The 12,444-nt window shown below is 47.9% G+C and overlaps 1 protein-coding gene across 3 annotated transcripts in view; it reads right to left on the minus strand.

Annotated features, from left to right (window-relative positions):
* fras1 (Fraser extracellular matrix complex subunit 1) overlaps positions 1 to 12,444 on the minus strand; it is a 518,960-nt gene that overhangs the window by 53,508 nt on the left and 453,008 nt on the right. For all 3 annotated transcript variants that reach the window (XM_059988734.1, XM_059988733.1, XM_059988732.1), the window contains 2 exons: positions 4,983 to 5,130; positions 3,581 to 3,786 (listed from right to left, as the gene is read on the minus strand). In XM_059988734.1, coding sequence (XP_059844717.1) covers positions 3,581 to 3,786; positions 4,983 to 5,130 — 354 coding nt within the window. The remainder of the gene's footprint in view (positions 1 to 3,580; positions 3,787 to 4,982; positions 5,131 to 12,444) is intronic.

A 12,444-nucleotide genomic window follows, 5' to 3' on the forward strand; every position in this document is an offset into this window, starting at 1 on the left:
ATCCTCTTCCAGAGGCCTGGGAGCTTGAGGGTTCAGCGCAGTATCCTTGCTGTTCCTGGTTGTGCGTTCTTCTGGACCGAGGTCTCAAATGTTGCACCTGGAATTTGTTGGTGCCATTCTCCCAGTCCAGGTGTCACAGCTCCAAGTGTTCCTATCACCACTAAGATTACTCTGGCTTTAACACTGCTCATCTTTTCTATCTGCTCTTTCAACCACTGGTATTTCTCCAGCTTCTCATTCTTTCTTCCTGATTTTACTGTTATTCAGGATTGCCACATCTATTTCTTCTGTTACTATGTCTGGTTGGTTGGCCAGTGCCTGCTATCAGTCTGTATTTGAAAGTCCCACAGGATCTTAGCTCTATCAGTCCCCAATACCTTCTCGGGTATTTCCCATTTGGACTTGGGAAAGCAATTCATACTCAGCGCAGACGTGCCTGTACACAATTCCTGCAACTTGGTTATGCCATTCAGTGTATGCTGTCCCTGCCTGCATCTTGTACCCTGCTGGATGGTTCAGTGGATCAGTCAGCATCCTGGGTCTGCTCTGGTGTGATAGACCCTGCTCCTCTTGCTCTTCTGCTCAGTGCCTGTTCTTGAGCAGTCATGAGCAGAGCCTCTGTGCTGTCCCTCAGCCCTGTCTTTTCCAGAACTGGTAGGACTTCCTTATATCATCCACCTCTGATAACTGGTGATGGTACATCCAGTGTAGTGGCTTGTCCTGCCATGGCCTCTGATCCTCTGGCTCTGTTTCACCCACTTCCATTTCCATGTCCCCTGCCTGCTGTCTGATGTAGTCTCCTAGCAGATTGAACTTTTGGGCCAACTTCCTGACATACTCATGGATGTTTTGCATTTCTTCCAGGACCATGGCCTTGACACTTCCAAGGACCCACCCTACTTTATTCTGGCGGGTGTACAGTCGCTTAATGTTGGACTCTGAAGGAATCCTCCATGTATTGTTAATAGTTTCCAGGTCTTGATGTCAGCAGCTTCTGGTTTGTTCCTTGACCAGAACACTATTGCAGCTGGGTAACCTGATGACTGGTAGGGTGAATGTGTTGATGGCTCTGATCTTGCTCTTCCCATTCAGCTGGCTTTTTAGGACCCGTCTCACTCTTTAGAGGTACTTGGATGTTTCAGCCCCGTGTCCTCACTTTGGCCTCCATGTGCCTGCAGGATTCCCAGGTATTTGTAGCTTCCCTCTACATCTGCCACGTGCCCTTCAGGTAATTCAACTCCTTTAGTCTTGATGAGTTTGCCTCTTTTCATTACCATCGGCTGCACTTTTCCAGTCCAAATGACACCCTGATGTCTCTGCTGTATCAGGTGGATTAGTGGGTCAATGTCTCTTTCATTTCTGGCATATAGCTTGATGTCATCCATGTGGCTGATGGTCACTCCACACTTGAACCTGTACCCATATCCACTCTCTGAGATGATCTGGCTGAGGGGGTTCAATCCTGTACAGTCAGCAGTGGGGAGAGTGCATCACCCTGGTATGTTCCACATCTGATGGTTACTTGTGCTATTGGCTTTGAGTTAATATCTACAACAGCCCATTGAGTCTGTAATAAAGGCCCTTAGTGTCTTGTTGACCTTGCACAGAGACATATATTCTGGGATCCATGCGTAGGGCACCGCGTCGTATGCTTCCTGGTAGTCAATCCGGGCTGTGCCTGGAGTCTCACATGACTGTTTTGTCTACCAGTAGTTGGTACTTGGAGCCTCTGTTTCCATTACACCTTTACTTTCTTAGAAGTTTGTGAAGACTTGGCACAACAGCTAAAACTTTGACAAACTTCTATAGCTGTATAGTGGATACTATATCGATTAGTTGCAACACGCCTGGTATGGATGCACCAGTGCCCTTGGATAGAAAATCCCACAAAAAGTAGTGGATATAGCCCAGTCCTTCATGGATAAAACCCTCCCCACCGTTGTGCACACCTACATGAAGCATCCTCCTAGGAAACCAGCATCCATCAAGGGCCTCCATCACCCAAGCCAATGCGTCTTCTCATTGCTGCCTTCAAGGTGGTGGTACAGGAGCCTCAGGATTCACACCAACAAGTTCAGGAACAGTTATTCTTCCTCAACCATCAGGCTCTGGAACAGGCTCACTCGCCCCATCACTGAACTGTTCACACAACCCGTGGACTCATTTTCAAGGACTCTTTATCTAATGCTTATTATTCTTATTATTATTCATTTTCTTTCTTTTATATTTGCACAGTTTGTTGTTTTTTTGCACATTGTTTTTTTTTGTCCATCCTGTTTGAGTCTTTCATTGATTCTTCGATGTTTCTTGGATTTACTGAGTATGCCCGCAAGAAAACAAACCTCAGAGTTGTACGTGGTGACACATACGTACTTTGATTATAAATTCACTTTAACCTTGAACTTTAAATATATGGACCAGCTTCTCATCAATTTGTCTAAAATATTTTGTTACATGTAGCAAGAATCATAGTAAAGAGTTCTTAATCCATTATTGAGATCTAGAATGTTCCACCTTGTAAAATGGCTTCCTTTACTGAAAGCGATTAAGTTACAACTCCTTCCAAACCAAATATAACTTAATTTAACAGGATTTGAAAGTTTAACATGTCCTTGGGCCAGTAATTGATAGAGATCAGAAGAGGGTGGGGGGAGGGGGGAGACTGACTCTGAAATCTACTTGATACTAAAGGACCTGGATGGAGTGGTTATAGAGACAAAGTTTCCATGAGTGGGAAAGTCTAAGATTCAAGGGCATAGCCTCAGAATTAAAATGAGATAAGGAGGAGTTTCTTCAGGAGGTACTGAACCTGTAGAATTTGTTGTCACAGAGGACTGTGGAGCCAAGTCAATAGGTGTATTTAAGCAAAGATTGATAAGTTCTTGATTGGTAAGGGGGTTAAAGGTTACAGAGAGAAAGTCGAAGAATGGGGTTGAAAAAAATTCACTCTGATTGAATGGCATAGCAGATGCAATGGGCTAAATGCCTAATTCTGCTGCTATATCTTAGGGTCTATTTAAATCTTTCTACTAATGTTATTGTTTCAGTCCAAATAAAAAAATATTGTTATGTACAGCTAAAACAGTAACAGTGCTTTCATTCCTATGCATTGCCAATTTAAACAAGATTATTGCTTTAATTATCAAGAAGCTTTCTCCTGGGGCTGCATATATCTCAAACACATTCATGAGGCAGAGACCTATTAGAATTCTGTGGGGTCAGAGTATCCTGCTCCTTCTGGCTCCCAAGAACAGTAAGAGCTCCCTCCCTGTCACAATCATCATGTCTTGGAAATATACCAGTAGTCTCTAATGGTCACTGGGTCAAAGTCCAATAGCTTTGTGAGACATCTTAACCAGTTCAAGAACCCAGTCCAGAACCATCTTCACCTGGATAACTGGGTTAGGTAATAAATATTTACATGAACAACGACGTTATTGAGTAGCACTAGAAATATTGCTTCCCCAGCATTATCCTGGAGTATGGTGTTATTAATACAATAGTTACATTTCCCACTAAGTTGAAGGAAATTACAAGAAAGTGGAAAATGAATCTATATATATGCCATAGTGAGATTTACCTTTTCTCCTTTCTGGAATGTAAGGCGTGATTCGTCTGAATTTCTTCTTTCTTCAAAGTCCTCCATTAGTGTTGCAGTCAGCTGCTGTGTATAACATCTCACAGAGGATTCATAGCTGAGATCACCCATTCGAATTATGGGAACATTCAACTCATCGTCTTTTTCTTTTACTCTGTAGACATCCTTACCAAACTGCATGCTTGGGACTGAAACGTGCATAAAGATTTAACATTCTTTTTTAATTATTGGAAAAAACACTTTCTTCTTAACATGACTTTTATTAAATCTAACCCCACCCAGCTCACAGATGAATTCTTAACTCAGAGCATAAAATGCAACAATACATTTTTATACAAGTGTTGTCCTTTGTGCAAGTGTTGATTCCACATCTGAGATATGAACATTTCTAGTCACTAATGCATAACCATCTGCTGTTTTCAGCATTTCTAGCATCTACATTAGTTTTTTTATTAAACTTTAAAATGCTATTCACCTCATTATGGTATACCAGCCACTGTCAGCTCCTTCGAGTTTATGTAGCTTGAGGAGGGAGAGGTTGCTATTTTAGAAATTTTCAAGCTTCTGCTCAGTACGTGTTTTCCATAGAATCTATGTGGATAAAGCTGAACTCTTGTACAAGGTCAAAAAAGGAGAAAGTCTTGCTTTCTATCTTAAGGAAATGCACTTGGCTGAAGTGTAGGGAATGGAAATGACTACGCAAATAAAAACCAAGGTTAGTCAACTGTTTCCTTTTACTCGTTTATGGAAAATTCCAAATGTAGATAACTCAGTTTCATTGGACACGTTAATTGAATCTGGTGCTTTTCCCACAACAAACCTAACATTGGTTCACAACAAAATACACAAGGATCAATTTTGCAGAAATAAAATTTATGTCACGATACACTCCAAAGACGTACAGGTTAGTAGGTTAATTGGTCACATGGGTGCAATTAGGCAGCGTGGCTTCTTTGGTCTGTGCTGCATCTTTAAATAAATTCCCAATAACAACATTCTTTTCACTCAGTTTAATTGCATCTTGATCTACTGCATTAAGCTGGCTGGTGGCATAGTGGCTTAAGCACCAGATTTCAAGGCAAATGGTGCTGAGTTTGAATCCAGCCAGCCCCTTCCATGCTTTCCATCCGTGCTGGGTTGAGCTTCAAGCTAGCAACTCAGCCTTGTGAAAACAGTTAAATGCTACAGAAACAACAAAAGTGCCACCCAGTGTGCCACAAACAAGGACAACTACTGCATCAATAATTAAGAATTGAACACAAGCCAAGAGTAATGAAACGTTAGTTAAACAAATCTAACTCAAAAGTCTTTCTTCTATGTGTGCAAAGTATAATTATTAGATACACAGAAACATTCTGCATGAACTGTCATTACTACAACCTACCGTCCTGATAGGTGTCATTGATTGCAATGATGGCTTGGTACGGTTTAGTCAGTTCTGCTCCTTGCGCTGAGCTCAGGAATACAATGAAAGTTTCATTCCCTTCAATGATAGGATTCTGCACATCATCCAGAATAGTTAAAACACAAGTCTGTAAGGACAAAAGTTACAGCATGAGGATTAACGAGCCTTGCCCGTCAGATGGCTAAGCTGATTAGAGCAACGGTTTACCATTCACCAGCAATCACCAATTTGGATTCACTCCATGGAACTGCGGTTGGATGCACTCAGGACCATCATGAAAACCTCACAGATGAAACATTTACTAAAGCAGTCACACCCGCAATACATAAAGAAGACAGGTGGCCACCAGGAGAAGTGAGGGGAGAAAGCAGTCAGTGCAGGGTTCCCCTGTGGCTATTTCCCTCAGCGCCAAGTGTACATACCCCTTTGGATGCTGCAGGGAGGTAATGTGCAGAACGTCGTTAGACCACAGCAGCAGGGGCCATGCCAGTGGCACTGAGGCTCAGCAGGGAAGGGTAAAGACAGAGTGTTAGCGATAGGAGGCTCAGCAGGGAAGGGTAAAGACAGAGTGTTAGCGATAGGAGGCTCAGCAGGGAAGGGTAAAGACAGAGTGTTAGCGATAGGAGGCTCAGCAGGGAAGGGTAAAGACAGAGTGTTAGCGATAGGAGGCTCAGCAGGGAAGGGTAAAGACAGGCAGAGTGTTAGCGATAGGAGGCTCAGCAGGGAAGGGTAAAGACAGGCAGAGTGTTAGCGATAGGAGGCTCAGCAGGGAAGGGTAAAGACAGAGTGTTAGCGATAGGAGGCTCAGCAGGGAAGGGTAAAGACAGAGTGTTAGCGATAGCAGGCTCAGCAGGGAAGGGTAAAGACAGGCAGAGTGTTAGCGATAGGAGGCTCAGCAGGGAAGGGTAAAGACAGAGTGTTAGCGATAGGAGGCTCAGCAGGGAAGGGTAAAGACAGACAGAGTGTTAGCGATAGGAGGCTCAGCAGGGAAGGGTAAAGACAGAGTGTTAGCGATAGGAGGCTCAGCAGGGAAGGGTAAAGACAGAGTGTTAGCGATAGGAGGCTCAGCAGGGAAGGGTAAAGACAGAGTGTTAGCGATAGGAGGCTCAGCAGGGAAGGGTAAAGACAGAGTGTTAGCGATAGGAGGCTCAGCAGGGAAGGGTAAAGACAGACAGAGTGTTAGCGATAGGAGGCTCAGCAGGGAAGGGTAAAGACAGAGTGTTAGCGATAGGAAGCTCAGTAGGGAAGGGTAAAGACAGAGTGTTAGCGATAGGAGGCTCAGCAGGGAAGGGTAAAGACAGAGTGTTAGCGATAGGAGGCTCAGCAGGGAAGGGTAAAGACAGGCAGAGTGCTAGCGATAGGAGGCTCAGCAGGGAAGGGTAAAGACAGAGTGTTAGCGATAGGAGGCTCAGCAGGGAAGGGTAAAGACAGAGTGTTAGCGATAGGAAGCTCAGCAGGGAAGGGTAAAGACAGGCAGAGTGTTAGCGATAGGAGGCTCAGCAGGGAAGGGTAAAGACAGAGTGTTAGCGATAGGAGGCTCAGCAGGGAAGGGTAAAGACAGAGTGTTAGCGATAGGAGGCTCAGCAGGGAAGGGTAAAGACAGAGTGTTAGCGATAGGAGGCTCAGCAGGGAAGGGTAAAGACAGAGTGTTAGCGATAGGAGGCTCAGCAGGGAAGGGTAAAGACAGAGTGTTAGCGATAGGAGGCTCAGCAGGGAAGGGTAAAGACAGAGTGTTAGCGATAGGAGGCTCAGCAGGGAAGGGTAAAGACAGAGTGTTAGCGATAGGAAGCTCAGCAGGGAAGGGTAAAGACAGGCAGAGTGTTAGCGATAGGAAGCTCAGCAGGGAAGGGTAAAGACAGGCAGAGTGTTAGCGATAGGAAGCTCAGCAGGGAAGGGTAAAGACAGGCAGAGTGTTAGCGATAGGAGGCTCAGCAGGGAAGGGTAAAGACAGAGTGTTAGCGATAGGAGGCTCAGCAGGGAAGGGTAAAGACAGAGTGTTAGCGATAGGAGGCTCAGCAGGGAAGGGTAAAGACAGAGTGTTAGTGATAGGAGGCTCAGCAGGGAAGGGTAAAGACAGGCAGAGTGTTAGCGATAGGAGGCTCAGCAGGGAAGGGTAAAGACAGAGTGTTAGCGATAGGAAGCTCAGCAGGGAAGGGTAAAGACAGGCAGAGTGTTAGCGATAGGAGGCTCAGCAGGGAAGGGTAAAGACAGAGTGTTAGCGATAGGAAGCTCAGCAGGGAAGGGTAAAGACAGGCAGAGTGTTAGCGATAGGAGGCTCAGCAGGGAAGGGTAAAGACAGAGTGTTAGCGATAGGAAGCTCAGCAGGGAAGGGTAAAGACAGGCAGAGTGTTAGCGATAGGAAGCTCAGCAGGGAAGGGTAAAGACAGGCAGAGTGTTAGCGATAGGAAGCTCAGCAGGGAAGGGTAAAGACAGGCAGAGTGTTAGCGATAGGAAGCTCAGCAGGGAAGGGTAAAGACAGGCAGAGTGTTAGCGATAGGAGGCTCAGCAGGGAAGGGTAAAGACAGAGTGTTAGCGATAGGAGGCTCAGCAGGGAAGGGTAAAGACAGAGTGTTAGCGATAGGAGGCTCAGCAGGGAAGGGTAAAGACAGAGTGTTAGCGATAGGAGGCTCAGCAGGGAAGGGTAAAGACAGAGTGTTAGCGATAGGAAGCTCAGCAGGGAAGGGTAAAGACAGGCAGAGTGTTAGCGATAGGAGGCTCAGCAGGGAAGGGTAAAGACAGAGTGTTAGCGATAGGAGGCTCAGCAGGGAAGGGTAAAGACAGAGTGTTAGCGATAGGAAGCTCAGCAGGGAAGGGTAAAGACAGGCAGAGTGTTAGCGATAGGAGGCTCAGCAGGGAAGGGTAAAGACAGAGTGTTAGCGATAGGAGGCTCAGTAGGGAAGGGTAAAGACAGAGTGTTAGCGATAGGAGGCTCAGTAGGGAAGGGTAAAGACAGAGTGTTAGCGATAGGAGGCTCAGCAGGGAAGGGTAAAGACAGACAGAGTGTTAGCGATAGGAGGCTCAGCAGGGAAGGGTAAAGACAGACAGAGTGTTAGCGATAGGAGGCTCAGCAGGGAAGGGTAAAGACAGAGTGTTAGCGATAGGAGGCTCAGTAGGGAAGGGTAAAGACAGAGTGTTAGCGATAGGAGGCTCAGCAGGGAAGGGTAAAGACAGGCAGAGTGTTAGCGATAGGAGGCTCAGCAGGGAAGGGTAAAGACAGAGTGTTAGCGATAGGAGGCTCAGCAGGGAAGGGTAAAGACAGAGTGTTAGCGATAGGAGGCTCAGCAGGGAAGGGTAAAGACAGAGTGTTAGCGATAGGAGGCTCAGTAGGGAAGGGTAAAGACAGAGTGTTAGCGATAGGAGGCTCAGTAGGGAAGGGTAAAGACAGAGTGTTAGCGATAGGAGGCTCAGCAGGGAAGGGTAAAGACAGAGTGTTAGCGATAGGAGGCTCAGCAGGGAAGGGTAAAGACAGAGTGTTAGCGATAGGAGGCTCAGTAGGGAAGGGTAAAGACAGGCAGAGTGTTAGCGATAGGAGGCTCAGCAGGGAAGGGTAAAGACAGAGTGTTAGCGATAGGAGGCTCAGCAGGGAAGGGTAAAGACAGAGTGTTAGCGATAGGAGGCTCAGCAGGGAAGGGTAAAGACAGAGTGTTAGCGATAGGAGGCTCAGTAGGGAAGGGTAAAGACAGAGTGTTAGCGATAGGAGGCTCAGCAGGGAAGGGTAAAGACAGAGTGTTAGCGATAGGAGGCTCAGTAGGGAAGGGTAAAGACAGGCAGAGTGTTAGCGATAGGAGGCTCAGCAGGGAAGGGTAAAGACAGAGTGTTAGCGATAGGAGGCTCAGCAGGGAAGGGTAAAGACAGAGTGTTAGCGATAGGAGGCTCAGTAGGGAAGGGTAAAGACAGGCAGAGTGTTAGCGATAGGAGGCTCAGCAGGGAAGGGTAAAGACAGAGTGTTAGCGATAGGAGGCTCAGCAGGGAAGGGTAAAGACAGAGTGTTAGCGATAGGAGGCTCAGCAGGGAAGGGTAAAGACAGAGTGTTAGCGATAGGAGGCTCAGTAGGGAAGGGTAAAGACAGAGTGTTAGCGATAGGAGGCTCAGCAGGGAAGGGTAAAGACAGAGTGTTAGCGATAGGAGGCTCAGTAGGGAAGGGTAAAGACAGAGTGTTAGCGATAGGAGGCTCAGCAGGGAAGGGTAAAGACAGAGTGTTAGCGATAGGAGGCTCAGCAGGGAAGGGTAAAGACAGAGTGTTAGCGATAGGAGGCTCAGCAGGGAAGGGTAAAGACAGAGTGTTAGCGATAGGAGGCTCAGCAGGGAAGGGTAAAGACAGAGTGTTAGCGATAGGAGGCTCAGCAGGGAAGGGTAAAGACAGAGTGTTAGCGATAGGAGGCTCAGCAGGGAAGGGTAAAGACAGAGTGTTAGCGATAGGAGGCTCAGCAGGGAAGGGTAAAGACAGAGTGTTAGCGATAGGAGGCTCAGCAGGGAAGGGTAAAGACAGAGTGTTAGCGATAGGAGGCTCAGCAGGGAAGGGTAAAGACAGAGTGTTAGCGATAGGAGGCTCAGCAGGGAAGGGTAAAGACAGAGTGTTAGCGATAGGAGGCTCAGCAGGGAAGGGTAAAGACAGAGTGTTAGCGATAGGAGGCTCAGCAGGGAAGGGTAAAGACAGAGTGCTAGCGATAGGAGGCTCAGTAGGGAAGGGTAAAGACAGGCAGAGTGTTAGCGATAGGAGGCTCAGCAGGGAAGGGTAAAGACAGAGTGTTAGCGATAGGAGGCTCAGCAGGGAAGGGTAAAGACAGAGTGTTAGCGATAGGAGGCTCAGCAGGGAAGGGTAAAGACAGAGTGTTAGCGATAGGAGGCTCAGCAGGGAAGGGTAAAGACAGAGTGTTAGCAATAGGAGGCTCAGCAGGGAAGGGTAAAGACAGAGTGTTAGCGATAGGAGGCTCAGCAGGGAAGGGTAAAGACAGGCAGAGTGTTAGCGATAGGAGGCTCAGTAGGGAAGGGTAAAGACAGAGTGTTAGCGATAGGAGGCTCAGCAGGGAAGGGTAAAGACAGAGTGTTAGCGATAGGAGGCTCAGCAGGGAAGGGTAAAGACTGAGTGTTAGCGATAGGAGGCTCAGCAGGGAAGGGTAAAGACAGGCAGAGTGTTAGCGATAGGAGGCTCAGCAGGGAAGGGTAAAGACAGAGTGTTAGCGATAGGAGGCTCAGCAGGGAAGGGTAAAGACAGAGTGTTAGCGATAGGAGGCTCAGCAGGGAAGGGTAAAGACAGACAGAGTGTTAGCGATAGGAGGCTCAGCAGGGAAGGGTAAAGACAGACAGAGTGTTAGCGATAGGAGGCTCAGCAGGGAAGGGTAAAGACAGACAGAGTGTTAGCGATAGGAGGCTCAGCAGGGAAGGGTAAAGACAGAGTGTTAGCGATAGGAGGCTCAGCAGGGAAGGGTAAAGACAGAGTGTTAGCGATAGGAGGCTCAGCAGGGAAGGGTAAAGACAGAGTGTTAGCGATAGGAGGCTCAGCAGGGAAGGGTAAAGACAGACAGAGTGTTAGCGATAGGAGGCTGAGCAGGGAAGGGTAAAGACAGACAGAGTGTTAGCGATAGGAGGCTCAGCAGGGAAGGGTAAAGACAGAGTGTTAGCGATAGGAGGCTCAGCAGGGAAGGGTAAAGACAGAGTGTTAGCGATAGGAGGCTCAGCAGGGAAGGGTAAAGACAGACAGAGTGTTAGCGATAGGAGGCTCAGCAGGGAAGGGTAAAGACAGAGTGTTAGCGATAGGAGGCTCAGCAGGGAAGGGTAAAGACAGAGTGCTAGCGATAGGAGGCTCAGCAGGGAAGGGTAAAGACAGAGTGTTAGCGATAGGAGGCTCAGCAGGGAAGGGTAAAGACAGAGTGTTAGCGATAGGAGGCTCAGCAGGGAAGGGTAAAGACAGAGTGTTAGCGATAGGAGGCTCAGCAGGGAAGGGTAAAGACAGAGTGTTAGCGATAGGAGGCTCAGCAGGGAAGGGTAAAGACAGGCAGAGTGTTAGCGATAGGAGGCTCAGCAGGGAAGGGTAAAGACAGAGTGTTAGCGATAGGAGGCTCAGCAGGGAAGGGTAAAGACAGAGTGTTAGCGATAGGAGGCTCAGCAGGGAAGGGTAAAGACAGAGTGTTAGCGATAGGAGGCTCAGCAGGGAAGGGTAAAGACAGGCAGAGTGTTAGCGATAGGAGGCTCAGCAGGGAAGGGTAAAGACAGAGTGTTAGCGATAGGAGGCTCAGCAGGGAAGGGTAAAGACAGAGTGTTAGCGATAGGAGGCTCAGCAGGGAAGGGTAAAGACAGAGTGTTAGCGATAGGAGGCTCAGCAGGGAAGGGTAAAGACAGGCAGAGTGTTAGCGATAGGAGGCTCAGCAGGGAAGGGTAAAGACAGAGTGTTAGCGATAGGAGGCTCAGCAGGGAAGGGTAAAGACAGAGTGTTAGCGATAGGAGGCTCAGCAGGGAAGGGTAAAGACAGAGTGTTAGCGATAGGAGGCTCAGCAGGGAAGGGTAAAGACAGACAGAGTGTTAGCGATAGGAGGCTCAGCAGGGAAGGGTAAAGACAGACAGAGTGTTAGCGATAGGAGGCTCAGCAGGGAAGGGTAAAGACAGACAGAGTGTTAGCGATAGGAGGCTCAGCAGGGAAGGGTAAAGACAGAGTGTTAGCGATAGGAGGCTCAGCAGGGAAGGGTAAAGACAGAGTGTTAGCGATAGGAGGCTCAGCAGGGAAGGGTAAAGACAGGCAGAGTGTTAGCGATAGGAGGCTCAGCAGGGAAGGGTAAAGACAGAGTGTTAGCGATAGGAGGCTCAGTAGGGAAGGGTAAAGACAGGCAGAGTGTTAGCGATAGGAGGCTCAGCAGGGAAGGGTAAAGACAGAGTGTTAGCGATAGGAGGCTCAGCAGGGAAGGGTAAAGACAGAGTGTTAGCGATAGGAGGCTCAGCAGGGAAGGGTAAAGACAGAGTGTTAGCGATAGGAGGCTCAGCAGGGAAGGGTAAAGACAGAGTGTTAGCGATAGGAGGCTCAGTAGGGAAGGGTAAAGACAGGCAGAGTGTTAGCGATAGGAGGCTCAGCAGGGAAGGGTAAAGACAGAGTGTTAGCGATAGGAGGCTCAGCAGGGAAGGGTAAAGGCAGAGTGTTAGCGATAGGAGGCTCAGCAGGGAAGGGTAAAGAAAGAGTGTTAGCGATAGGAGGCTCAGCAGGGAAGGGTAAAGACAGAGTGTTAGCGATAGGAGGCTCAGCAGGGAAGGGTAAAGACAGGCAGAGTGTTAGCGATAGGAGGCTCAGCAGGGAAGGGTAAAGACAGAGTGTTAGCGATAGGAGGCTCAGCAGGGAAGGGTAAAGACAGAGTGTTAGCGATAGGAGGCTCAGCAGGGAAGGGTAAAGACAGGCAGAGTGTTAGCGATAGGAGGCTCAGCAGGGAAGGGTAAAGACAGAGTGTTAGCGATAGGA

This window comes from Hypanus sabinus, chromosome 14 (genome assembly GCF_030144855.1).
Source record: "Hypanus sabinus isolate sHypSab1 chromosome 14, sHypSab1.hap1, whole genome shotgun sequence".
Lineage (NCBI taxonomy): Eukaryota > Metazoa > Chordata > Chondrichthyes > Myliobatiformes > Dasyatidae > Hypanus > Hypanus sabinus.